This window comes from Monodelphis domestica, chromosome 6 (genome assembly GCF_027887165.1).
Source record: "Monodelphis domestica isolate mMonDom1 chromosome 6, mMonDom1.pri, whole genome shotgun sequence".
NCBI lineage: Eukaryota > Metazoa > Chordata > Mammalia > Didelphimorphia > Didelphidae > Monodelphis > Monodelphis domestica.
The window spans coordinates 309601283-309629085 of NC_077232.1; the positions used below are offsets into that span (position 1 = coordinate 309601283).

General features: G+C 39.4%; 1 protein-coding gene across 6 annotated transcripts in view; it reads left to right on the forward strand.

The window, feature by feature from the left end:
- Positions 1–27803, forward strand: part of LARP1B (La ribonucleoprotein 1B) — a 77637-nt gene that overhangs the window by 19813 nt on the left and 30021 nt on the right. For 3 of the 6 annotated variants that reach the window (XR_008913074.1, XM_007495499.3, XM_007495500.3), the window contains exons 4-11: positions 1079–1253; positions 6103–6153; positions 8642–8782; positions 12149–12292; positions 12533–12701; positions 16422–16566; positions 20868–21042; positions 27031–27203. Coding sequence is in view for 5 of the 6 variants with exons in the window: in XM_007495499.3 (XP_007495561.1) it covers positions 1079–1253; positions 6103–6153; positions 8642–8782; positions 12149–12292; positions 12533–12701; positions 16422–16566; positions 20868–21042; positions 27031–27203 (1173 nt within the window). In the remaining variant the exon portion in view is untranslated. Of the gene's footprint in view, positions 1–1078; positions 1254–6102; positions 6154–8641; positions 8783–12148; positions 12293–12532; positions 12702–16421; positions 16567–20867; positions 21043–21702; positions 22903–27030; positions 27204–27803 lie in introns of those variants that run through there. The other 3 variants (XM_007495501.3, XM_056803525.1, XM_007495502.3) reach the window with 3 other exon arrangements.

Below are 27803 nucleotides of genomic sequence, written 5' to 3' on the forward strand. Positions count from 1 at the left end.
TTAATGTGAATTTATTTTAATTGAGATTCTAATGGTTTAACCTTTAGCTCTGGTGGGGTGGCATGTGGCATTCTCGGGGTGGGTTGTCTGTCCCTTAATGAATCCATCTTGACAAAATGGATGCCAATTGATTTGAATCTGTAGATTCTGTTTACTTTCCTAAGCATTTGCTTAAAAAACAGGGCAATTCTGTGGTAGTAAACTTTACATTCCTTTTTCTTTTTTGAGTATCTAGACCTATAATTTGATCAGTATTGGAGAACTCCCTTCACTGATGCAGCTCAGCAATTTGCATGTAATTTATTGTCTGAAATGAGTTTTCTGAGTCACTTATAAGTTAAATCACTTGCTGCCTGAGGCACACAAAGCTCCAATGTCAGAGGTAGGACTTGAACTCAGGCTTTTGTGATTTCAGCCCTGGTGCTCAAGCTACTCTGGCATATATTTCAACCTCTGTATAGAATCATCTACTAAAAAAACCAACCAGTGTAAAAAGTTATGGTTTATTAGTCATTTAGTTGATGTTTCACATTAATATGATCTGGATTTCATCTAGTTTTTGTTTTGGTTTTTAATCATTACCTTCCATCTTGGAGTCACTACTGTGTATTGGCTCCAAGGCAGAAGAGTGGTAAGAGCTAGGCCATGGGGGTCATGTGACTTGCCCAGGGTCACCCAGCTAGGAAGTGTCTGAGGCCAGATTTGAACCTAGCATCTCCTGTCTCTAGGCCTGGCTCTCCATGCACTGAGCCACCCAGCTGCCCCCCATCTAGATATTTTAAATCAGTTCCTAATACTATACTAATTATACTAAATAATAATATACTAAATATTAAATAATAAGTACAAAAGAATAATATACTAAATAATAATACTAAAATAATTCAGGCAGTATTGTTGGCCTATTATAGGTATTGTGAGGATCCACCCATGAGCTCTCAGTGGTGACATTTTTTGGTTGATTTATTGATTTTGATTTTAGTATAAGACAGATTCTCACATTTTTAATACCACTGAAATTTATGATAGTTATGGTGTTAATTGTTATAATAATTCATTCAGCAAAATTTGTTTGCAGTGCCAGAATGTCACCAATCAACCAAATAAGAAACCACAAAACAGAAAAGACAAGGAAGAGAAGATTGAAAAGAGAATCAACAGTGAAAGTAAAGAAAACCGGGAAGCGAAGCTTGATGGCCCTGGAGAGAATGTCAGTGAGGATGAGGCTCAGTCAAATAATCAAAGAAAGAGAGGTTGGTCCAGATTATTTTGTAATTTACTGGAGAATAAATGTTCATGAGGAAGAGTCTGTACAATCACTGCTTAGAACAGAGGGCTTTTGAGTGAAACATCATTTGGGGTTCCCCTTGAGGCCAATTATACTAGAGTTTTTACTTCCATGACTTATTATCATAGTCTGTATCTGAGAAAGGGAAGTCACTACAATTAGAAATGAAATAAAATGGAAGGAACTCCTTCCTTTCCAGTCATATTTCAGAGTGCAAAGAGACCTTGAGGAACTTCTAGACCTAGGCTTTTAACCTGAAGTTCAGGAACTTATTTTAAAAATATTTTGATAACTATTTCAATAAAATTGATTTCCTTTGTAATCATATGTATTTTATTTAATGCATTCAAAAAGTTAGAAGGGGGCCATAGTCTTTATAAGGCTGCCAAAGGGTTCCATGAGACAAGACAAAGGTTAAGAATCCTTGATCTACTCCACTCTGTACCTTAATGAGAATTCCTTCCACAACATTTTCAACAAATGGACATCTAGCCTTTTGTTGAAAATTTTTGTATGAGGGGAAGATTCTGAGATACCCTGCTTTATTTTTGGGAGTAGCTGTAATTAATTGTTAGGCAGTTTTAACATGATGTCAAGCACAAATCTACTATGCTTCCACTTGAACCCGTATTCCTAGGTCTGTCCTTCTTCCACATTAGGACCCATGAAGTACTTGATAGCAACGATCACATTCTCCCCATAGTCTTCTTTTCTATAGGCTAAATTTTCCCAGTTCCTTCAGCCAACCCTTTTATGGTATGTGAGAATCTTTACCATCATGGTAGCATTTCTTTGGTGACTCGTCAAGCTGCCAAAAATGTGGTGCCCAAAACGGAATGAATACTACTGAAGGGTTTTGGCAGGAATGAGAAAAACAGGGTTAATACTTGACTCATTCTGACTATTCTTTTTAAATGTAACCTATGATTATCTTGTTGGGATACCATGCTACATTGTTGATTCATATTGAGCTTATAGTTTACCCAAAAGCCTGAAATCTTTTTAAATGCACTTGCCTCCTCCATCTTGGGCTTGGGGAATTGATTTTTGGAGCCCCATTGTAAAATCTGACATTTCATCCCTATTAACCTTTTTTTCTCATTTGATTCAACCCAATGTTGCAGCCTCTTGAGGTCTTTTTGGATCCTTCTGTAGTGTCCTGTGTGTTAATTCTCCTTTTCAGCTTTTTTCAACTGCAGATTGGATAAGCTTGTTCTTTTTTGAGTTCCTCCAAAACAACAGGGGACAAGCACAGATCTTGGGCTCACACCGCTAAGACTGTCTCTGTCTTTCAAGTTGCTGTGAAACCATTAATGACCATTTCTTGGATCCAGACTATTCAACCGGTTCTGAACTATTGCCCAGCCCATATCCCTCCTTACTTGCAAGGACAGATATGAAACCTTGCCACATGCTTTCCTATAATCTAGGTAAAGTGTATATATATACAAATATATGTGGAGCTCCTCTGAATCAGCAATTTAGTGACCCTAAAAAAAGGGAATGCTCATTAAATTTGGTGTGGCCTGTTCTTAGGGAAGTCCTGTTGGCTCTTTATGATTACCATGTCCTGTTCTAAGGTTTAAACTTTTGAATAACGTGGCCTATCTTTTTTCCTAGGAATCACATTGAGCTAGTAGTTTTCAGATTCCATTTTCTTCCCTTTTTTGAAAATCATGACATTTGCCCTTCTCTAGTCCTGAGACATGCTTCCCATTCTGTATGATCTATCTGGAATCACTGACAGTGGCTCTTGCAGTTTTGTTTTCCTTGTCATAGAAAACCCATGAAATCAGAATTCAGTAGTAAAACCATCTAGTACTCAGATAATCTCAGATCCTATCTAGGCCAACTCCTTAATGAACAAGATTCTCCACTCCATCTTTAGTAAGCGGGCCTTTGGGAGAAGACTACTTGTAAGGGGAACAGGGGTAGGGAGTATGCCTTTATTTATCCTAAGGGAAGCCCTTTGCACTTTCAGATACCTTCAGTTGGTAGCAAGTTCTTCTTTACCATAAGCCCAAATTTGGCTAAGTAGAATCGCTCTGACATTTCTTACATGGCTGGTCTTTGAAATCAACTATTGGCTTTTCATTGCCTCCACTCTTGGTTTTCTCTCCTTCAGAGAAAATTTTCCCAGTCCCTTGTTGGCCCTCCAGTTGCCCAGGAGTGGTTGGAAATATTTTAGGTCTGATCTGACTAGGTCAGAGAACAAGAAGTAGTGAAAGACTACCACCTCTCTCATTGGGAATACAATAACTTGCTTCCAATGCAATCTCAGATCAATTACATTGTGCTTTAAAAAAAAATTGGGTCTCCATGGCTACACTGGGAGGACTCAAGAACTTGTAGACAACTTAAACATTTACCTAGAAGTTTTAGAATCCCGAATAATGTGATAGTTGCTATGTAATATTAGAAAAATAACATTCCAATGTCATACGGAACATGGTCTAACAGACATCAACCGTTCTCTGTAGTGTTATGTAAAAGTTGGCAATATTTTTAGAGATAAGGATGTTATGGTCCATAGACGTGAAGGAATTTTGTGTCTGAGGCTACCGAGGGCATTAATGACAGAGTCAGGAGCAGACCCGGGAATCCTGATTCTTCGTCTCTGAATCATGCTCACTTCACTCTTTGAAAGGGGTTAGGCAAACTTGGCTTTTTATGGGGATCTTTCAGGAAGCAAAAGCTACTCATAAAGTAAAAGGAGACGAGGGCCTAAACAAAGAAGAAAAGATTATCAGGAACATTCTCTTCTCCTTTTCCTAGAACTCTTTCTACCCGAATTATAAAAAATGGGACACAGTTTAAAAACCAAAAAACTGACACACTGAGGATTGTCATTGATCCAATTTGTGTGTGTGAGTAATGAAAAGGAAAGTACGGAAATGGAGGGTTGGGATGAAATTGATGGTGTCTGGTAAAGTTGGGGCGCATTTCCCCAAGCTCTTTATGTTTATGATTCTTTCTGTTTCAAGAAAGTTATGTAAACATTTGTGTGGGCTTTAAAAAGTTTTTGAAAACTTAGTAGAATAACAAATTGAGTATTCTAGCAAGATGCAGAAGTGTAGAAGAATAAAAGGAAAATTAGCGTAAAAAAAAAGAGTCTTTCCCTTCTTAACTCCTCTGCATCCTCCCATCCCCCTCTCTAGTGTTATCCATGCCTTTCCATAAGTTATTTCTAGGTACCTTCTCTGTCTAGATTGAACCCTTCCTTGTGACAAGACAGAAACAAAAATCCAACAACTTCTACAAAAAGAGCCAGCAATGTTATACAAATATTGTGCCCCAGTAGGGATGCAGGTATCTTTTCCACTTGGAGAAAGGGAGCGTCTCTTCTCTAGGACCTTACTTGATTTTTCATTGTATCTCCTTTCACCAGTTTGGCTATATCTTCCCCAAGTGGTAGGGTAGGGAGGGGGTGGGAGTTGGATTGTTTCTGTCCTCAAAGAAGCCTAGATTCAGTTTAATGAGCAAGCCAGATTGTGAGTATTATATTAGTCCTTTAAAGGACACTGAATAATTATCATGTATTGCAATATTCTAATCTTTTTTCACTCTTTGCCATTTAGAAATTCTAAATTAGTGTTAGGTATCTGACAGTCTCAAAGATTACAAGCATTTGCTTAGTCCTCAGCATCACATAATAGAACCAACCATCATGAAAGTGAATACAGCAATTCTAAGTACCTCTTTATTCTTTAAAATGTTACAGTTGTGTTTCAGATATTAAAATTATCCCATTGTAGAACTGGAAGAGATCTTGGAAAATATCTAGTCCAAACTCTTTTTAAAAATCATTAAGAAATTGAGACTTTCAAGAAATGTCCTCAGTGACTGTTTCAGGGACATATTTCGTGGTGGAGCTGGAACTAGAAATTGAATCCCTAACACTCTCCATCTAATGTTGTTTATATTTTACCATTCTTGGTCTTTGATAAAAATCCTATAAAAATGAACATACGGGCACTATTCAAGCTCATTATTTATGAGGTCTCACCTTACTGCAAAATATGTCTCTGTAGTTCTTTGAAGCTACGGTGCTACTGAACTACAGATTTTATCTCTAAAACAAATCAGCCAGCCAAAATGTGGTTATTGAATATTAATTTTGGGGTTTGAAGGGCTTTTGGGAGATGATTTGGGACTTTAAGTTGTCTAGGAAAGTTGTAATAGCTATGCTATTATTTTTTATAAAATCTCTGCAGTGAAAAGCAGTTGCTTAAAAATAAAGACCATCATAGCACCTAGTTCTACTTGACAGTCTCCCCAAAGACTTGTGTTCTGAGGATGTGCAGAACTAAAGGCTGCTGAATTTAGGCCTTCTGACTACCTTTATTTTCTTTGCTCTGTCCTCCCTGCTCCCTGCCTCCCTTGTAGCCCTAAAGGAGAAAAAATGATGGGATATACATGCATGCACAGAGCTCTGGAAGGAAAAATAGCCATTTTCCTTTACTGCTGTTGGGTATTTGTTTAAGGATTTGTCTTATCAGCCACACAGGGTTGTTTTTATTAATTATAAGTGGCTAGCCTTCTTGTATTCCTTTAGAGGCCACTGTCCATTTGGGGTCCTGTTATAGAGATAGATAAATAAGTGAGTGAAGACTCTGGGAAATAAGTTTATTGTCACTGAATGAGTAATGATTAAAGGCCTTTGAAAAATGGGACTTGCCCGAATGTGGGTTGTAAGTAAGGAACTTGGAGGAGAAGCGTAAGTTATGAGATTGAGTTCACTTTAGTTTCACCAGCCAGTGTGGAAGGTAAAGGATGGAGCTGATGTGTTCTTGGTGGCTTGCTCCACCCTACAGGAAACCTGCCATATTCTGTATCCTGTGTGAGGACTTCTTTGTCAATTCCAGGTAAATCCATTATGGTTTTGTTATTTCTATTATAAAAGTATTATAAAGCGCTACATATTCTGAGGCAGCCTCCCCGATGTAGGAAGGAAGCAAGAAGCCCCTAAGCCTCTCAGTTCAGAGTTCTGCCCGTTCCCCTGGAGGGGAAGTCTGAAAGGGTTATCATTTAGAACTTCCTCTGACTTCTTAGATCAGAGCAGGAGAGAAGCAGCGAGAACCTTCGGGGGAGGCAGGAATATTGAAAGGAGAAATGACAGTTGACATACTGGATGACAAGGAAGGAAAAATGACCGAAGGCGTCAGGATTCCTCTGGAATGTATTTTAAAGGATCCTGTCCAATGATGACTGTAACACAAGGAGAGGAGAAGAGACTGGGTGGGCATGGGCCTGTCATTGCTCCCTCCTTTCTCCTTGTCTCCAAGTGGGTGAAGGGCGGAGATTAAATAAGGCATCATCAAATCAAATGGGTGTTGCTCATGCTGGGGACACTGGATTAAGTTGATGTTTACAGCCTGGTTCCAAATAGGTCCTCCTTTTCCCATCAACACTGCCACATCAGCCACCTCTAGGCTAGTCAGCAAAATTGAAAAGGAGGCATAGTTTGTGTGGTTTCTTATTGTGTGTCCCTTCCTGGACCCTTTCCCTACCTTCTGCCTTCTTTTTCTTTACTGTTCAGATACTCATTGTCTGTGAGTATTCGGGCTGTTTCAGATTCCTTAGCACAGGTTAAATGCTGAGCCGAGATGTCTCTTCCCTTCCACCATGCGCCATAGGGCTTAGATAGGTTTGGTAGCACAGACATCCTCTAGAAAGAGGGCATTTGCAGTGTTTTTAAAAAGAGCACACTAAATCCAAGTGAATGGCTACAAGATCAGGAGCTGAGATCCTTAGGTGTTCACCTCGCCTCTTTGACTTGGGCTCCTTCCCTGGTTTGTCAGGGAGTGACAGTTTAGGGACACGATGTTGTTGCCCCATGTTTGTTACTTACTTTTCCAAACCCTCTCTACCATTGCTTTTGGTGAAAGACTGATTCTGACATCTTACTTGCCAGATCAGTTCAGAGGACCTCAGACTGCACCACAAGCTAATCATTGGGCCATAATGACCTTGAGTCATCCAGAAAAAGCTCAGTGCAGTTCCGTTTACTCTTCAGGAGAATAGTGAATGGTTTATATAGATGTTGATTCAGTCAGTCAGCTAGCATTTATTCACTTTCTGCTTTGTGCCAGGCACTTGTACTAAGCCCTGAGGGCACAAAGAGGGGCCAAAGATAGGCCTGCTCTCAGGAGCTCCCAGTCTGATGGGGCCAGGGGCCACACATGCACAACCATGTATGGACACAAGATATACATATAGGATAAATTGGAGACCATCAACAGATGGAAGTGTGCATATAGATGACAAATATAGAGTCAGTACGAACGAGGAAAGAAGGATCCTCTCATCTCACCAGGCATTCCTCTGTGTGAAGACGCATTTTATACACAAAGTCACTCTGCATACTGATTTGGGTTGCTCTTTTTTAACCTTTGAATTAAATCATACTGGGCTCTCCGTATTTTTATTCATAGTGACGGTGTGCTCTATTTCACCACTATATATCACAATTTTCCCATTCCACAAACATGGGACATGAGCAGTTTTTCAATATTTGTATAATTGAGTTTTAGAAACATTCCTATAACAGTTGTTGAATGACCCAATTAACTTTTAATTCGTCTGTCAAATACCTCCTCCTCCAATGACGGCCAGGCAAATGGGAGGTATTAGGGTTCATTATCTTAAGGTGGTATAAGACCAGACCGAACATTTTGGATTTGAAGGATGTTCCTCTACTGCATTTAGGATGATCACATATGGCAGTATTGAAGTGGAAGGCCTCTTCAGTACCTTAGGGAATCATTGCTTCTAATCTTTCAAATGGTTTCTATCCACGTTACTTTTAGACAATAGTTTTCTCAAGTCAACTCAATACAGAAGATTAGAATAATTTTATGGCTCCAAAAGAAAAATATTCTATGTATTCTAACATTGATTTCCAACCTCCTTTGCAAACACTTGCCTTTGTTGGGAAGATGCAAAGTGTTTATTTGTATCAGTAGTAGCAGCATCTGGAACAAGTTTAATTAGGAACTTCATAAACACTGAGAAAAAAATAAATTAGATGTCCCACAACAATTTCCTTAAGAATAAATAAGCATAGATGTCTTCTTTTGCCTTCATTCTTTTTCATATTTAATTCAGTTGTAAATAGATTTTTTTGAGAATTTGATTGTTCACTTTTTACTTGTTTCATTTTTAAAAGTTGTTTGAATTCAACAATATTGATTTTAGGGAATATATTCATTGACTCCAATTTCCAAAAATTAAGATATTGCTTTTTAAAATTTCTAAGATACTAGCCGTACGACTTTTCACATTTTCTTTTTTAAATATTAGGAAAACTATAGTAATTATTATTCAAAAAGATTCTGTTTTGTATTCTTTAAGCTAATAAGCACAAGTGGGTACCACTTCATTTAGATGATGTAAGACCTGATAGCCAAGAAAGACCAGGATCCCGGAACAGCTCAAGATCTCAACCAGAAGCCAATAAGTCAGCACATAACAACCGCCGAAATGACTCACGAAGTAAGTAACTTTCTCATGGTCCAAAGGGCTAAAGCTATAGACTCCCTGGGCGTAGGTAAGATTTTTAATTTTATGTTTTCAATAAAATAGAGTAGTTGGAGAGGTGGTATCAGTCAGAGAGGAATGAAGATCTGGTTTGGAGTCAGTCCTTCCTCTGACATAATTGGCCATGGACCAGCTAGGGAAGGAGTCTCAGGCCTTGAGCAAGGTACTCACTAACCTTTCTGTGCTCTAAACAACTCACTCTGAGGTGCAGCTTGGCACCAGGAGAAGGGGTTTCTTCACGCAGGAATTCATGTTTCAGAGAAATCACAGATCTAGTCCTTGTCCCTAAGAGTAGCTGATCTTTAGAATATAATTGTACCTTAAGGTTTACAAAATACTTTGCGCAGATGATGGCATTTAAATCTCACAGAGTGGCTATGTGCTATAGCTGAGATTACCCCCCCCCCCTCCTTTTTTTTTTCCGATAAGGAATCTGAAGTCCCATAACTAGTTAGTGTCAGAAGCAGGATTTGGACCCGTGGCAGACTCTTGAAGTCCACCTTTCTATCCATTGCACTTGTCATTTAGTTCAATAAATGTTAATGATGGAGTGATTTCTGACAGCAATCCACACCAGCCATATTGTTGTTAGAAAATATGATGAACTATGATATAACGTCAGACTTTTTTAAGCCTTCACTCCTAAAGAATGAAAATGAATGCATTCTAGAGGGAATGAGGAATGAGTAATTGAGTGAGCAAACTTTTATTCTGTGCTTACTGTGCGCAAGTACTGCATGTCGGAAATGTGGTTTTTGTAACCTGGATTTCATTTTAAACTTGAATTGTAGGACCTTTGTCGAATGTAGTGATTAGTGTGGTATGTGATGACAATGAAGTACCCTGTGGCCCCTTCCCACTTTGAGACTTGTGGCATGATGTTTAATTGGATTTTTCTAGTAACTAATATTGTTGTCTGTTTTACTAAGTCAATTAAAACAATAGCTACAGATAGACTAAAAATATTTTGTATTTGTGTTCTAGTAAATATTTGAAAGTACAACTACAGTAACCTTATGTGATTCCAAGATGTGGAATTCTTCATGGTTGTAACAATAACACAAGGCTTAAGGAACAGATGTGTTCCCCATGCCCCAAATAGGTTCTATTTTCTTAGTTATAACTAAATAAAAAGCTATGATAGAACACCCAAGTTGGGTGTCAAAGGTTGTCTCTAGTTCCAGTTTTGCCTCTAGCCAAATGTGTGACTTTGGTAAAGTCACATAATTGTAAAAGCAAAAACTGGCATTTAAATAGCACTTTAAAGCTTGCAAAAGACTTTATGTTACCTCATTTAGACCTTAAAATAACTCTGGGAAGTAAATGACTTTTTGAACCCATCTTACAGACTAGGGAACTGAGGCCGACAGTGGTTAAGATACTTGCTTTTCCCAAAGCTAGAAAGTGTATCTGAGGCAGGATTTAAACTTGAGTCTTCCTCACTCCCAAGTTCATCTCCCTTTAATGACTGCACCACCTGGCTGCCTCACTTATTGTAGGCCCTGATTTTGAAATCTGGGATGTGAGAAGATCGGCATATATAAAACCCTAGATTCCCCTGTGGGCCTTGATGGATCATTACTATAGTCCAGCAGAGGCAGTACTTGGCCTTTTATTTGAAGATGTTTTTGAGAAAGGCAGAGCAATTCTTTCATCTGTTGATGCATTTGTGTGCACACTTGATCATTTGTACGCAATTTTGGAGAATGTTTGAGTTCTATGTTGAGTATCCTTGAGGTTGGAACAAGCAGGTTTTTGCAAATGTTATTGTATAGTAGAGGGATCTTCATAATCACACTTGAAGAGACAGAGAATGCAGCATCTACTGTTTTATTTTTTTGTTGATTGTTTTAGAGAAAGAAAATGTTTGCTGATGTCATCCTAGAAACCATGATAGAATCCCCTCCATTGAATGCAGGCCCACACAAGATACCGATTTACCAAGCTATTTAGGAAAAAACCAAATGAATGAAGAAGACTTATTAGTCTGAGTGTAATATGGAATTGGGTGTGAAAGCCCATGGTACTGGCCCATCAGAATTTCTGTCTAATACAGACGCTGTATCATAGGTGGATCCAAATGATTTAGGAACAGGGTGGTAGGCGGAATGGCATTTGGGAAACTGAGTGTTACTTTCTCTTTAAAACAATCCATCCTTTTAAACACGAATATTCTAACATTCATTCGACATGACAAAGAAAGCCTTATACTGTGAAGAATAAAAAAGTCATTAGAAGAAGGAGTTGAGTGACTGAAATGCATTACCAGCATCAAGTTCTATGTCTAAAGTGGCCTAGAATGTATTCTAGAGACTGAAAAGGTGCGCCTGGCAATATGGCAAGAACAAGGGGTAACAGATAGGAGAGCTCATGTCTGGAGTGGGTACCACGTAATGCCAAGAGACATAGAGGAAAGCTCTTGGCATGATGAGTAGACTCCCTAAAGGATAGATGGTCAGAGGATCACCATTGGAAAGAGTGCCCACATCACATTCCTGCAGTGTTATTCTGGAAACGATCACTCTGCGCGCCCCCTTCTCCCCCCATTGTAACAGAGAGAAGCCCTTGAGCTAAAGTAGCCATTCTAGGAGACACCTCAGGTACTGGGCTAAAGAGAGCAGGGGGTGTGCTTTGTTATCTATTCCCCAGGATCTTTTTCTGTTCTGTCCTCTGGGGTTTTCATTACTCAGCTTCCTTTGCTGATCTTTGCATTTATATTGTCAAAATTGTCTATGTTGTTCCTGAGTCCGGCTTGTGTTTGCTCCGCGTCACTTCATACAAATCTTGCCAAGTTGCTGAATATGTTACTATATTATTATAATTATTATATTATTGATTCTTCTACCATAGTTTTTTTCCCCAGCTTTTTCAATTCGTGGGTACCTCCTTTGTTTCTCTCTTTTAAGTTGGGATCCCTGCCTGATTGTGGTCAAAAGGGATAGACAGTTGTACTTCTTACAGAATTCTAAGTTGTCTTTGCCTCCCTTTGGAGTCTGATTTTGGAACAGCACCACATTAGAGTTTATCTAGATTTTAAGCCCTTTGGATTATCCTTTGGTTCTCTTCAAGTCTATGAGGCATTGTAGTGGTAAGAGTCATGACCTTACTGGCTGATCTGTAAATAGATTCTATGTATCATTCTTACTTTGCATTTTATTAAAAGAAAAAAAAGTTTTGGGTTTTTTAATGTCAGGATCATTTTGCGTTATTTCATTCGTAGACCTCAGTAGATTCTCCCTTTGTAACCCCCCAAAAAATCAAACAGCCAAAGGGAAGCAAGTCAACACAGTGACCATATCTAATTTGTTTTCTTTTTAAAAGGTTGGAGACGTGATAGAGAGAAGAGAGATGATCAGGATGAAGTTTCCAGTGTGAGAAGTGAAGGTGGTAATATACGAGGTTGTTTTAGAGGCCGAGGAAGAGGCCGTGGCCGAGGAAGAGGACGAGGGCGAGGAAACCCTCGAAGTATGTGTCAAGTATTTTTTTTTTTATTTAAGGTGGACTAAAATGATTTCTGACTTTTGTTAAGCCATTTGTTGCCCCCTCTTCTGTCTTTGTCCAAAATATTTAAATATTGTTCTATTTTACTGATTGTTGGAATATGTCATGAGATAGTGTAAAATTAGGCATTTTGTGTCACTTTGTGAATACTTAACTTTGGATTTTTCTCTTGAGTAATCTCTTCCCACCATATTTTTTTTGAAGTGAACTTTGAATATTCGTATGGTTATCGAGAACAACATGGAGAAAGAACTGATCAACCATTTCAACCAGAACTTAACACTAGCATGATGTATTACTATGATGATGGCACAGGAGTTCAGATGTATTCTGTGGACGAAACATTGCTCAAAGAATACATTAAGCGACAAATGTAAGTAGGGAGACTTGACTTGTAGGACTTAACTGTTAGCATGTTTTCTATTTTTTCAAAAAACACATTGGTAAAGTTGGAAAATATGGAAACTTTCATTTTTTATTTGTTGAGGAAAGGGTTTTCATTCTGATGAAATAGGCTGTAGGTGACTCAGACTTCTTCATAAAATGGATGCAACTTCCCTCCCAATATTTGACTATTTCTTTATCCTGTGATATGTGCCATGGGAGGATGGCCCATTTAGATTTTTTTAAGTAAAATTGATGGCAATTCCAAGAGAGCCTATTTTTTAAATGACAGCATACTTTCTCATAAATGATTAAGAATGCAAATTTGTATTTGCAACTCAGAAAAAAACTGATGTTAGCCAGTCCTTTGTAGATGGGTGCTTACTTTAAAATTTGAATTGGAAGTGAAAGGATATGGTAGTTTCTTGTGTATCTGTCAGTGGAGTGTTAATTCTAAATCTGCATTTCACCTTGTTTATTTGTTTTCTCCCCTTTTTTTGATCTCAAAGATAGCTGTTGGCCTCCTGTGGTGTGCACTATTTGGGTTGGCTTTGAGATGTTATCACTTGAGGGAGTTTAGTATCTCCTTTCCCTGTTACATTTTAACTTAGAGGCGCTCTCTACTCTGTTCTTTCAGCTCTTGGAAAAAAGTCCTTTGGCCATTAGTAGTTGTATAGTGTTTTGATGCTATATTTTATCGAGGAGAGAAACAGGAGAATGTGTTGAATTTTCAGAAATGTGAAATATTTGTCCTCGTGCGGAAAGCAGTGAGGAAGTCTTGTTTTGGAAGGGGTTAATAAAAAGGAAATTCTTGCATATTCTTCTTGCTGCTTTAAAAAGAAAATGGACTTTGTCTATTGGCAAATATATCTTTATCATTACTGGCTGCTCACTCTCCTAGGATGCCATCATAGTGCATTTAATCTTCTTAATAATACATGAAGCAGCTTGTTCATGTTGTTCTTGCTTCTGTTGTTACAGTGGTCGCCAAACAAACGAAGAAAAGGGCCTTTTTATGGGCAGAAAGTGTCTGGCATGTGGCACCAACCTCAAACCACTTATTCCATTTTGTTTTTTGTAACTCTTGCTGCCAGGCCCCTTCTGAGACCTGACAGTGGACATGCAGCTCCCTGTCAGGATAATCGGCCTCCACTGTCCTCAGACAAGTGAGGGAGGAGCAGAGCCACTCCAGGCTTGGCAAAATTTCTGGTCATGCAGTGTAGAATCGAGAGCTTCTAAGGTAGGACATGATGATGTCCCCTGTTACACTCAGCACAACGTAACGCACAGTGTTGCTCATGATCTCTTGGACTTGTTTTCATTTATATTTTGTTTTTAGCAACAGATTTTTGGCAAGTTTTAGCACACTACTTAAGATAGCTTGTTAACTTGGTTTCATTGATCTTTGGTTGTTGGAGAACAGAGAGACCTAGTTAGGTAGAGTCTTACTTTTTTAAAGCCTTTGTTTCTTGGATATTTCTGCCAAGTGTTTCTTTTCAGAAACCACCAGAGATGTAATTTTATTTCTCCTTGCACTTGGAGGCTAAGGCAGCTAAAGGAATCTTTAGAATTTTGTGCTCATAAAACCAAGTCAGGAAAAATCCCCAAATTCTGTAGGACAGCAAGGGAGGAAACAAATGCCTTTCAAATAAACTTGTCTTGTTTTTGGAAATCCAGGAATTGTTTATTTAGAGTCTCAGAGCTTGTTCCATTTATATTTTTTGATTATTTCTAGCCATGAATGGTGCCTTCACACCATTCTCTTAAGTCCTTACAGATCTAGGGAAGAATGTGATCTTGTCATCACTGAAAGCTTTATATAGCAGTGATGGTGGCTACCCTAGCATCATCTGATAACTGTTGACAATTGTCGGGCATTTGACATCATTTTGAGGCAGTGACCTTTTTCAAGTGAGGTTAGAAATTTTTGTTGAAGAATTCTGAAACATGAATGAATTCTTTTAGGAAAAAAAATTATAGTAGATGAGAATTCCTAAAGATTATTTTGTTCTTCACCAAAAATTGAGTATATTCTTTTTTTCTTCAGTTTACTAAGTCTTGAAAATAGAAATTAAATTAATATTTTTACTTCTTGAATTCCTTCTAAAGCATTCTTTTTGGGATGTTTTTGCCATTTCACTGAGATTTCAACTTTCAGAATTCATATTCCAGTGATTCTACTCTTTTGCCTTTTTTTTTAGGTTAGTTGGGAGATAAATACAAACTTTCATCAAGTTGGTTTAATGGTTAAAACTTGCAAAATAACTGCTTTTCATTAAAAGCTTGTGGCGGCTCTGAAAACACTCTCAGGAAAAGCAATCATTGTTTCCTTATATTTAGGATTCCTTTTTTTAAAGTAGTATCTTTAGAAACTCAAAGTGTTTTTAAATACATGTGTATATTTTCTTTATATGTATACATGCTGACGTAGTTGTGAAAAATTCTGCTCAGGAGTTTGCCACTCTTGGAATATCAGATTTCTGGTATTTTACCGTACTAATTGTTTCTTCCATTAGAGAAACGTGTTATAGAAGCTGATTATTATTAATTCCAGCCCTTGGCCAGTCTTGGTGTTCTTAACCGCTATCTTTGAGAGATTTTTCTCTTCCTCTGAGGAATTTCTTCTGCCCATGTTTTATATGGGGTTTGCTTACCGAAAGACTTACTTCTCAAAGGCTATGGCACATTTGTCTTTTATAATGTCTCCGTGTTTTCTCTTTATTCCTCCAGATATGACTGAGTCTTTTATCCAACATTTCTTGTTTAGTAAAAGTCCTCATGGGTCTGGCATACTATCAGAAGACCTGTATGCCTTTAAGCTGTGTCTAGTTCCTTGAAATGGGGTCCTTGAAGATCTTTCTTCTTTGCCCTTCAGTCGTCTGCCAGTCTTCATACAGAAGTGGGCGGGAGGTGGCATTAGTCAGCAAATGTGTTATAGGAAGTACAATTCTTATTGCTGTTTGGAAGGTACAGACTTTCTTCTTAGAAGGGGGAACAATGGAGCCAAAACTATTCTTTGTTGAGAGCTAAGGAGAGTCCTTGATACTTTCATATTCTTCTTTGTTTTGAACTAACTTGGGAAAGCTAGCTGCTGATCGTAGTATGTTCTCTACAAAGTTCACTTTGTGAAAGGACTTCTTTTGCTTCTACTCTTAGTCCCTGAGTCAATCACCCTGGCAATAAAGAATGTTTCATTAAATGCTAATTCAATTTAACTTGATACTTCCTTGGAAGTATGTGGCTCAAAACAAATGAGAGACTTGGCTTAATTCTTGGTACTTCTTGTATGCTAGACTGATGTAAACAGACTAGATTAGTCTCAGATTTGTGGAAATTGCAGATTTGTCCATTCCTGCCATCTGTATAATATGCAAAACTGAAGAACAATTAAATTCACTGCAAAAGATTTCTATTCTATTTTCCTTTTGGAATTTGTTGTTGTCAAATTTAGGGGAGGCATGGGAATTTTTGAGGCATTTCTTTCTTAGATTTCACATCCAGACTTTTTAATGACTTTTGTATTAGCCATTTCCTCCTAATGTTGCTATTTATTTAGTATTTAGTTTTTAACTATTAACATATGATTTTATTGCTAACCATAGGGAAAACATATCTTGTGGCAGATGAGATGTGGTAAAGAGCAAAAGCTTACTTTTCCCTCCCAATAAAAGAACTAAACTCACGTTGGCCTCCTTATTTCTCTCTTCAGTGAATATTACTTCAGTATAGAAAATTTGGAACGGGACTTCTTTCTTAGGAGGAAGATGGATGAACAAGGTTTCTTACCCATTTCTCTGATTGCCAGTTTCCACCGTGTTCAGGCCCTGACTACAAATGTCAATCTCATTTTAGAGGTAATCCAATTATATTTTAAAAACTTTTCCTGGGCTGTGTATTTCATCTTAAATCTCATTTTGATTTTTTGTGGGAGAAACTCCTGTCTTTTATTATATGGTTAACCCAAAGCACAGAGCATACACCATTGATGCAGGGGGCACATCTACTTAGAATAAGAACAAGAAGAGGAGAGCATAGTGTTGAAGAGAAATAGATGTAAGCAAGGAATTTAAAAAGGATCTCATTGGATTTAGTCTTTAGGCATTTAGAATGAAAAATGGAGTGTGTTTACTTCACTGATTCAAGTTTGACTTTTTTTTCCTTCTTGAGGAAGGAGCAGCCATGTTTTATCACTTAATATTATTTTTTTCCAAGAGTGTTTTTATTGATTAAGTAAGCAAACTTTGACTATTGAGCACTTAACTGTGTCTGTGTGCAGAGGCCTATGCTAGACTGTGTAGGGGAAGACTAAATACTAATTACTTATTGCTTTCAGCTTATAATGTGTTTGGGCATGTAGAAGCAGTTAGATGGGGCAGTGCCTGGAGCATTAGAGGAGCACAGCTAGGTGGTGCAGTGGATAGTGTCATGTCTGCAGTCAGGAAGTCTCATCGTCTTGGGTTCAAATCCAGCCTCACACATTTACTAGCTATGACCCTGGTCAATTCATTTAATCCTGTTGGCCTCTGTTTTCTTCATCTGTAAGATGAACTGGAGAAGAAAATGGCAAACGACTTCAGTATCTTTGCCAAGAAAACCCCAAAATGAGTCACAAAGAGTTGAACTGATTGGACAGCAACAATGGAGCACTGGGCCTGGAGTCAGGAAGACCTGAGATCAAATCTGGCTTCAGATACTATCTACGTGACTGGACAAGACACTAATTGCTGTCTGCCTCAGTTTGTTCATCTCAAAATTAGGCTAATACTAGAACCTGCCCTCGCAGGGTTGTTGTGAAGATCCAGTGAGAGCTATGTGTAATGTGCTTTGTCATCTCAGTGTTAGCTATGATAGAACACATGAGTGAAAGAACTGTGGAACTCTGATGACGAGCACTCAAAAGAGCAGCAGGTCAATTTGATATTCCCCACATGGAGTCCAGGTAGAAGAGGTGAAGTCTTTTAGATTCCCCTGTTTGTAGGTAACATGCTGACTGTATCAAGACCCAGGCAGGAGCATATGAAGTGTCTGTCTGCAGAGGAAGCTCAGCTGGATGAAGAATTCTGGACTCATCGTGATTTTGGATGGGCATTTCATAAGAGTGGCCTATTAGGGTAGAGCTCTTGATAGACTTTGCGAGTGGACGATAATCTTGACTTGGAATCAAAAAGAGCAGGCAGCCCAGAGGGGAAGCAAGGATTGCCCCAGATGACATTTGGGAACTCTGTGGGTTCATAATAATTCCTATTTGTATGGAGAGTTAGTTTGCAAACCATTTAAACCTCCTATCTAATTAGAGTCTTGACTGTGGCCTTTGTGAGGTATGGGTATCTCAGGTGATTGGTGGTGTGGGGACTCATAGCTTCCCTCCATTTAAGAAAAAAAACCATCCTTACCTTCTCTCTTAGAATCGGTATGTGTTTTGGTTCTCAGGCAGAAGAGTGGAAAGGGCTAAGCTGTGACAGTTAGGGGACTTGTCCTGGGTAACACAGCTAGGATGTGTCTGAGGCTCGATTGGAACCAGGACTTTCCATTTCCAGACCTGGCTCTCTGTCCCTTGAACCACCTCACTACACTCTATTAACAGTAATTGTTGAGCCATTCTACTGGCATCTGACGTTTTGTGATTCCAGAGACTGCAGTGGTCTGCCAGTTCCTTCTCCAGCTCATTTTACAAATGAGGAAACCAAGACAAACAAGGTTAAGTGACTTGCCTCAGGTTCCGTAGCTAGGAAGTATCTGGCGCCAGATTTGAACAGTGAGTCTTCCTGGTGCTCTATCCACTGCACCCCCTCGCTGCCTCCCCATATTCTTATTGTTGGGTATCCAAAGTAGGAAGGCTAGATGTGTAGTATGGTGAGTAGGTGGTGCTACATTACCAACGTTGGTGTTATCTGAGAGCTATATGGCCAGGAAAGGAGGTGAGCCAGTCATGGAATGAGACAGGTAGAATTAATGGCTGATGTCCCTCAAGAGTCATAGGGGAGGAAAGGGCGTGGGTGGGTTGCAGCCTTCACGGCCAGAGGCGGGGAGCCATTTTTATGGACTCACAGATCCACTGAAGGAAGCTTTGGAGAGGAAGTGTATAGATGGGGGAAATAGAGAACCAAGGCCTTGTGTCACAGTCTTCTAGGTGACAAGTATGATATGGGCAGAGTGAGAGGGATTGATGGTATTTAACTGACTAGAAGATTATTTTTCCTTTGCATCTTTTCCTTCTCAGAAGAACTAGAATATGAACAAAGAAAATGAGATTTAGAATTCTAATTCTGGCTTTATTGGTCATTTGTTCTACGGCCATCAATTATCATTTAGTTTCTAGATTCCTCTCCGTTTTTCTTTGGCAAAATAAATAGATGATGGGCTTGATCTGCCTCAGAGGAAGTAAGCATGTTCAACAATATATGGTGTCTGTCCTTTGGAACTCAGAGCTTGTTACGGAGCATGCTGACATAAATAAAGAAGTTCCTTAACCCTGGCCATTCTGAATGTATCCTGTTTTAAAGAGGACCTGTTGGATTTCAAAGCCTGGACTCACCAGAAGAGAGAAGCTAGTGACTTGTTAAGTGGTTACTAACTAACTATGCACCATGTTCTCTAGTAGCCCGAGCGCTCGCAAGGGGACACAACTCTGAATCTTGACATCTTTGTCCAGTTTCTTGTGCAGTGTCATGTGGTCATAGGCCTGGTTTTCTTACATTGAAAAAATTCTTTTAAACCAGTGCCTTCTCTTGGGATCAGTTTGGAGGCAGAAGAATGGTAGGGGCTAGGCAGTGGGGATGAAGTGACTTGCCCAGAGTCACACGGCTAAGAAGTGTCTGAGGTCAGATTGGAACACAGGTCCTTTTTGACTCCAGCCCTGGTGCTCTACCTAGTTACCACTCATGGGCCTCTTTTCACATGGTTAGAAAATGTGAAGAGCACTGAGGTTGGGGGCTTATGTTCAGGTCTGGTAACGCTCAGGAAGATTTGTTTTCAATGCATCATTAGTAAGGAAATAGAATTAAATGTGTAAACTTCCATGTAGTGCCTTACTCAGGTTAACAGACATTTTTAAAGTTCCAGACTCATTTTTTCTTGTGTACTTAATGACCTTCCGAATCTATTTTCATTTTGCACCTAAATGTAACAGATTTTGCTACTGGTGTCCCAAGCTCACAGTCAGTTCAGAAGCAGGGTTTTGCAAACAGAAAGATAGACTGGCCCAGATAGGTCTTATAGTGGTAGGAGATAAGAAATAGTATAAAAACAGATGTGTAAACAGTATGCCTCACCAATGGTGGGATTTGAATCTGGTTCTCTTCTGATTCCCAAACCTCCTTAAGCTTTTCCTATCATTATAAAACGTCATATTCCCAATAAACACGTATATGAACACATTTGGCAAAAAAAGCTATAATGGGGGAGCAGCTGGGTGGCTCAGTGGATTGAGAGCCAGGCCTAGAGACGGGAGGTCCTAGGTTCAAATCTGACCTCAGACACTTCCCAGCTGTGTGACCCTGGGCAAGTCACTTCACCCCCATTGCCTAGCCCTTACTACCACTCTTCTGCCTTGGAAGCCATACACAGTATTGATTTAGGTAAGGGTTTAAAAAAAAAAATAAAAAGCTATAATGATGCTTCAGGCTCCAGGGACAAATCAGAACTAGAAAGTCAGCAGAAAATGTGCCCTGAACAGCCAGTGGTGTTCACTAAGCTATTTGTTTATTTCAAACCCTTGCCTTCCACCTTAGAATTGATAACTGTGTATCTGTTCTGAGGCAGAAGAGTAGACAGGGTGAGGCAATAGGAGTTGTTAAGTGACTTGCACAGGATCTCTCTCCCCCCTCGCCCCCCTCCCTCTCTCCCCCTTCCTTCCTCCTTCCCCCCCCCCCAGCTACTAGAACAATCCCTGACAAGTCTGGGGGGTTTCATTTTTAGGGGTGCTGTTCCAATTGTAGGCATCCCTCTGCACTGCCTCATTGGGTTGTGGAAGCCAATGCTGGGTTTCCCAAATCTATAAGTAGAAGTCCAGGCTATGCTTGAGCCTCAAAGCCAAAAGATGGTGCCCGCATCTAAGGAAATAGGCAACAGTGCCATTGGTGATGGTGTCATGGCAACTACTTGTTGGGAATTTAGTGATGTTCAGTTGACAGTATCCCATTTCTTTTGCCTCTAGGCTTTGAAAGACAGTACCGAAGTGGAAATAGTGGACCAGAAGATGAGGAAAAAGGTGGAACCCGAAAAATGGCCAATTCCTGGCCCTCCTCCACGTAATGTGCCACAAACTGACTTCTCTCAGCTCATCGACTGCCCAGAGTTCATACCAGGCAAAGCCTTTGGCTCACATACTGGTAACGGCTTTTCTTTTTCCAGAACAGACAGTTTAGCAGTAGGAAAGGCAATGTGGCCCAATCTTCCTGTCCCTTTTTTAGTTTCTTTTTTTGGATTCAATAGAAAGAATAAAGTTCACACTCTGACTTTCGATGCCCTGAATTTTATCCATGTAATTCCCATAGATAGCTACAAACTACCAAAAGCAGGGATCTGAGAGTTACAGTTGAAACGGTATTCTTAACTCACCTATCATTCTTTGAGATTGTTTTCATACTTTTGGTAGGCATGATGTTTCTGCCTAACTGCTTTTGATTTTGATGATTATTTAATCCTATTTTTGTAAATGAATTAAGGAAAACAAAACTAGAGCATTTTCAGATACAATACACCACTCCCCCCCCCCCCCCCCCCCCAGTCAGTTTAATGTTGGAATATTCCAGGCCTTTATCCTGGGCAAGTATTCTTTTATTCACGATACAGGTATAGTAGAGCACACGCAATTACAATGCAAGCTTCCCCTAATTTCCCTGCCAATGTGCTTCAACCTTGACTTGAAGGGACACAGACCTTGTCTACACTGTGGTTAAAGCAGAAGTAGGGCATATCTATAAGGTTATTCTCACTTTGTGGATTAAAAACTGGTTGTGACTTCCACTTCACAAACTGCTTTGTGTTAGATGGTTTCCTGGAGCATCCTTAAGGCATGCCGCCTCGGGAAAAATGTGTACTAGAACTTTTTTCAGTCAGTGGGATGATCTTCTGATGTTCTTGGATGTCATGTGAACGGAATATGCAGTGGAATGGGTGACTCATTGAAAAGTCAAATCTATCCCTTTTGGAGCTATGTGGTCCAGCAAATCTGAACCTGGGACTGTCCTCCCTCGTCCGCCAAGAAAGCCTGCTTTCTGACTCCTATTGCAGGAGCAAGGTTCAACACTACAATGGAGAGTCTTCCTCTGAGATGATACTCAGGTGGACTAGAGGACTGCTGTTGGTTTAGAGACTCTGCCCATCGACATGGAAGTGGGCTGCAGGGGCTACTCCTTCCAGGATGAGGGAGAGTCTGCGACAGCTATCGTTCTGGAAATCTAGCAAGTGTGTGTGTTTTTGCTCCCAGGCTTGTGTGCATCAGCAGTGTTACAGAAGTAGGTTTGAATGTGGAGGCATTTTCCCAACCGTGAGGCTGGTTGCTAATTGGTCTACCCATCATCAGCTGCTCACTCCTGCCAGAACTTACGTATGTGATTAAATGCAGACTGACGGAGTCTTGCACCTCTCTATTCGTGAGTGTTGATTCTTCTAAAGAATTGCAGAATGTCTTACCATTTAATTTTTTAAAATACCGAAAAGGAAAAAGAAGGCACCTTTTCCACTCATGAATTATGTGTGATTGATGGTACTTCAAGGCACTGGAAATATACCCGGTGCAGTCAGCAGTGATGTCGGGCAGTCTTGCAGAGTTCTTTTGACTTTTCTGCTTTCCCTTTGATTGTCCTAGCTGTTGCCTCTCTGATCCCAGCAAACACCCATTGTGTAACATTATTTTATAGGAATTAAAATGGCCAGGTGATGATTTTTTCCATAATTGAAGGAAGGATGACACTGCCTCCTGACAAGTGATTCATGTATGTTGTTTGTGCATGTCAGCGATTACTCTCCCTTATTATGTAAAACCTCATGGGGTTCAAGATGAAAGTTTTGACCTGACCTAAGAACAGGAATTTCAGAATGAATAGTCCAGTAATAATGTTGACATGGAAAATACCATTTGCAGGGCAGACGGGAAACAGGTCAGCCAGATTGGAGATGCCATTAGTCTATTAATCATCTTTGCATTATTAATAAAACATAAGATAATAAAATCAGAATGCCTTGTATATTTTTTGTGTGTGTTTTTATAATAACTAGCATCCAGACACATGCACATATTAACCTAGTGTCTCCGGAACAATCTGAGTGTGTTCAAACACAGTTTTGCCATTTTCAGGTCATTTATGAACAACAAAAGTTAATTTGGTCAGAGCTTAATGAATGAATGAATGCCAAAGTAGGAAAGGGGGCACTCATGGACTTTGGAATTTTCTGAAGCTGCTAAATTTCCTTGAAAAATGAGTATTAAGTCCTTGAGAGATAATACATGCTGTGTAGTGGTTTTCATTTAATCTTTTGTACAGTTATTTACTGCCCATTTAATTGGAATTGCCCCTAATTCACCTCCCCAGGACGGCTTGGGGTCATGTAAACTTGACGTACTAAGGTGGTAAAGGTAATGGAATTAAGTAATGGAATTCTGGATCCCCGATTTTCTTTACATTCCAGTAGGGTGGGAAAGTGGTCTTTTAGCTCAAATGACACGGTTGAGACTTAAAGAGCATAAAGCCATGCTCCTAATTTGTCCTTTTCGGAGGAATTTGGGGGAGGGAAGGGGAGATATTTATTTCTCAACATTTCTGTTCCTCTCTTCATCACAGAAACAAGTCTTTTCTTTTTCCTTCAGGGAAACCCCTGATCTTTTTTTGTAGACTCTTTCTTAAATCAGGTTGACTTGTCTAATGTTGATTGGCCTTTGCAACGAGCAGAGGACTTTATTGCATCAGGAAAGCTTAAAGAGCAACTTGATTAGAAGAGGAATGGTAAGATGTTAGACTTTTTTTTCTCCCCAAAATGCATTTGGTGCTCACTCAGGCGGGGGCAATTTTGCTTTATGAATGACCCTAGGACCACCACGTATACTTACATTTGTTACTTACTTGACCAGTGATGATGTTAGCAGTACTCTGAAAGTCTTCTAGTAATGGACATCTTTAGTCATAAGAAGTTCCACATTTTGAAAACGGGGGAGGGGACGGATGGTGGAATTTGCCCTTCGACTCTTTAATTGACTGCATTCTTCCTTCCTTGAGTAGGCAGCTTACTTTTTGTGAAGCTGTTGACATATCTTAAAAACATGCGCAGGGAATATTTTGATAGGTGAATTTTGGCCAGGCGCCACGTCAAAGGTTAGGTTTTTAACTTTTCAAGCTTATTCATACCCCAAAGGCTGTGGTTCTCTTAACGTGGATTTAGAAAATCATGTTAGCAGGTGTATGTAATGAGGAGCTGACATGATGTCCTTTGGAGAGAACCACATTTCTTGGTAAGTAATTTTGGCTTATAGATACTTCTTTCTTCCCCTAAAAAATGTCATATGGAAAAAGTGCACTTTTGGACGCCTCATCCTAGCAGGAAAGTAAAGTAGGTTCTTACTGGCTGTGGCCCTCCCTGGAGAGTGTATTCTGGCAGGACCTTCCTAGCACAAAAAGCTTTATGTGGAGTGGCCTCATCACCAGGTGATTCAGGGCGGCCACCAAGTTTAGGGTTCTTCTGTCAAAGGCATCTCATAATACCTTCTAGTCTAGCATAGCTGAATGGATTGCTGTCTGCAGTGGGAGACGGAGGGACCCATACACTGATGAGATCACAACTCCTTTGATAGACTCAAAGGACAGAAACACCTGCACTGGAGTAGGGCTGAACCTCATGGCTCTTGCTGGCAAAATTTTTGCTGAAATGATCTGAGTTAGTCGCTACTTAAAATAAGTGCCTCGATATGTCTTAAAGTCCTCTCTCCCTCCCTCAGTGGATAGTCCTGGAGTTGGGAGGACCTGTCTTCAAATCAGATCTCACTCAGATAGATACTTCCTAGCTGTGTGACCCTGGGCAAGTCACTTAACCCTCATTGGCTAACCCTTACCACTCCTCTAAGTCAATACTTAGGATTAATTGTAAGACAGGCAAGGGTTTAAAAAGGAAGGAAGCTCTGTTTTCAGTTTAAGAAATATACTGATATGTCATAGGTTTCCCAGAACTGATTGGCCAAATCTGAAAGTTTCAAACGGTTAAATTCCTAAAAATCCCTCATGTCTATCTAGTTTAAGAGGGATAACATCTTGGGGAATTATTTTTCTTATAATTGGAACCATGGGAAAGAAATGTTTTAAGACATTTTTGGAAATGGTGCTTGTTACATTTAAATATACTGCCCAATTTTAGAACTTGAGAGGTTTTAAAACACAGCTATCTGTGATTGGAGTAAATGCTTTCGTTCGTTTGTACTGACCCCAGTGCTAAGCAGAGGAGGGAGGAGCATGTGGCTCAGTTCACATGAACTTCGGCAAGTAGACACTACTTGAGTTTGTTCGGTGTTGGTATTGGAACGAGAGCTTTAGGAGAACCCTGCCCTTGAAAGTTTAAAAAGACCATTTATAGTTCTGCTATCCAAAAGCATTCATCAGAATTGCTTTATCTGACCTAAAGTATTTCTGCAGTGTGAGCGTTTGTACTTTGTGAAATGCTGCTTTTAGCTCCAAGAATATATTGTGGGATAAAACATAGAATTTGGCCCGACCCCCCCCCCCTCCCCCAATCACAGCTAGAACTTTAAGGAGTAGTTTTGTCCCACAATCTAGTCTTCCTTCTTCCAACAAGTGTACATTTCATTACTGATTTGTATCAATGGTTCAAAAAGTGGTTTTATAGCCATCAACTTGTTTGTCACAGCAAGCCTGTAACCTGTTTTACAAATGAGCAAGCCGAGGCCAAAATGAGAAGAACTTGATTATAACTAGTTAGTGGTAGACTTGGGACTAGAACTCCTGATTGTCCAGAGGATTTTTCCATTAGGATTTTGCTGTTTGACCTTTTTTACTTAACTCCTGCTAACAGTAGAAAAAACAGAGGAGTTTCTGGCCTTAGATCTTTTGTGACTTAGGAGTCTGCCTTTTAAAATTGACTTGTGTGTGCAATGTTATTTTGTCTGTAAAATCAGGTTGTTTCAGTATAAAACCATATTTCTTATTTTTTAAAGTGTGTGGTAGTTTCTCTCTGCTCCCTCCCATTTTCCTTTTAGCTCCTAGAATTTCCAAATTTAGGGCCAAGCCCATTGTCAGAGTACCACATAATATTATTTACCTTTCTCAGTGTCTAGCTAGATTAAGCTAAAATAGGTCATTGTACCTTTCTAGACCTAGTAAATATAATTTAATTCAACATTTTCAATGAAATGTTTAGGAAAACGTGATTATTTGCAATGGAATTAAAGTTACATCATTATAATTTGCTTGTTTTCCCATGTAGTTCCATAGAACTGAAGTTAGCTGTCTTCTTGACATGCATAAGAACCCACAACCCAGTGCAGAAAGAGAGGAATTATTTTTGAAAATGCCTCTCTTGAAAAGAAAGGTCATTTGTAATAAAAACTACCCTGGGAGGTAAAAAACTGAGTGTAGACTTGGGTGAATGGAAACTTTTTTAGACCTCCTAAATGATAGTGTGTTATATAGAATATATACACAAAAGCTGTAACATGATTGCTCATAGTACATCAAGTGCCTGATAACTATTGAATTGAGTAGGTTACATATACACGGACTGTTCACTTATCAAGATATTTTGCCTTCTTACTTGAGGGCAACATCCAAAATAGGATTGTTTCCATTTTGCACAATGGTAAAATAATGGAGGATTCACAAGTAACCTTTCATAAACTTCATTTAGAATATGGGCCAGGGTAATGATAGAAAGCGCATGTTCCCTCTGACTTAGAATTTCACAAGAATTAACTTTCTCTGCAAATTTTCATTCAGGTTTCATGGACGAGTGCCCCCAAATCTCGTAAGTGGCCCACTTCTCAACAGGCTAGGACTAAATGTGTAGTGGTCCTTCCAAAGCAAGATTGAAGCACATTCACAGGTTTGCACAAGGATTTGACTGTCCTTCCTATATCTTTCCTGTGTTTAATGAAGGCTTCATTCTGCAAGGCTTAATCTTTCACATTTAAAGAAGGTTTTAAGTTGTAAAACTATATTACATATTATCTTAGCGGTTCACATATTATCTTAGCTTTATTGATTTAGCTTTCTTACATGGATTTATACTTTCATCACCCAAGTTCAAAGAAAATATAAGATGTGTAATAGAAAAGTAAGAACAGTTGTTTTAACTGTAGAACTAATTTAAAATTTTAGAGTCTGCCCCAAGTTCTCCAAGAATGGGAAGTCCATTGAGTCCAAAGAAAAATATTGAAACAAGTAACCTTCAAACAATGTCTAGAGGGTTGTCTACCAGCTTGCCTGATCTGGACTCGGAGCCTTGGATAGAAGTAAAAAAGAGGCATCGTCCGTCCCCAGTTAAATTAAAGGTAAGCTATCACCATCTCCTGGATAAGGAGCAATATCCCTTAGAGCAGGCTCAAGGAAAGTGTGTATGTAAGCCTTGAAGGCCACAATCTAAAATTTTAATTTGATGGGCAGCATTTATGACAGTGCTCAGATCCAGAAATTGTCTGACCAACCTCAAAACCTCTAGTGTTCAAGTGTACAAGTAATCTTCCCTTTTGGTTTTTTCTCACTTAGAAAATCCATTGAATATTCTTGTTGCATTTGTACAAGCTAAGTGAGAAAATGTTCCTTGTTGTGCTTGGAAATTAAATACTGCTGAGCTCCTTCCATAGTTGTTCTCTGGTGGTGGTGATGACTTTTTAAAAATTGAATTTTATTATTATTTTCTCCCACCCAGCCCCTCTTCCCCTGCCCTCAATTAAGAGAGTAAGAAAAACCAAATCCCCATTACAAACACATGTTGTTGAGGAAAAATTTTCCCGGTGGCCTCCCCTGACCGCTGCAGTGGGGAGTCCGTCATCACTTCTGCTAGGAGGTGGGCGGCCTCTTTGATCATGAGGCCTGTGCAATCATGTTTGGGCATGGTTTTGGTTACAACATAGTGTTCTCTGGGTACTGTA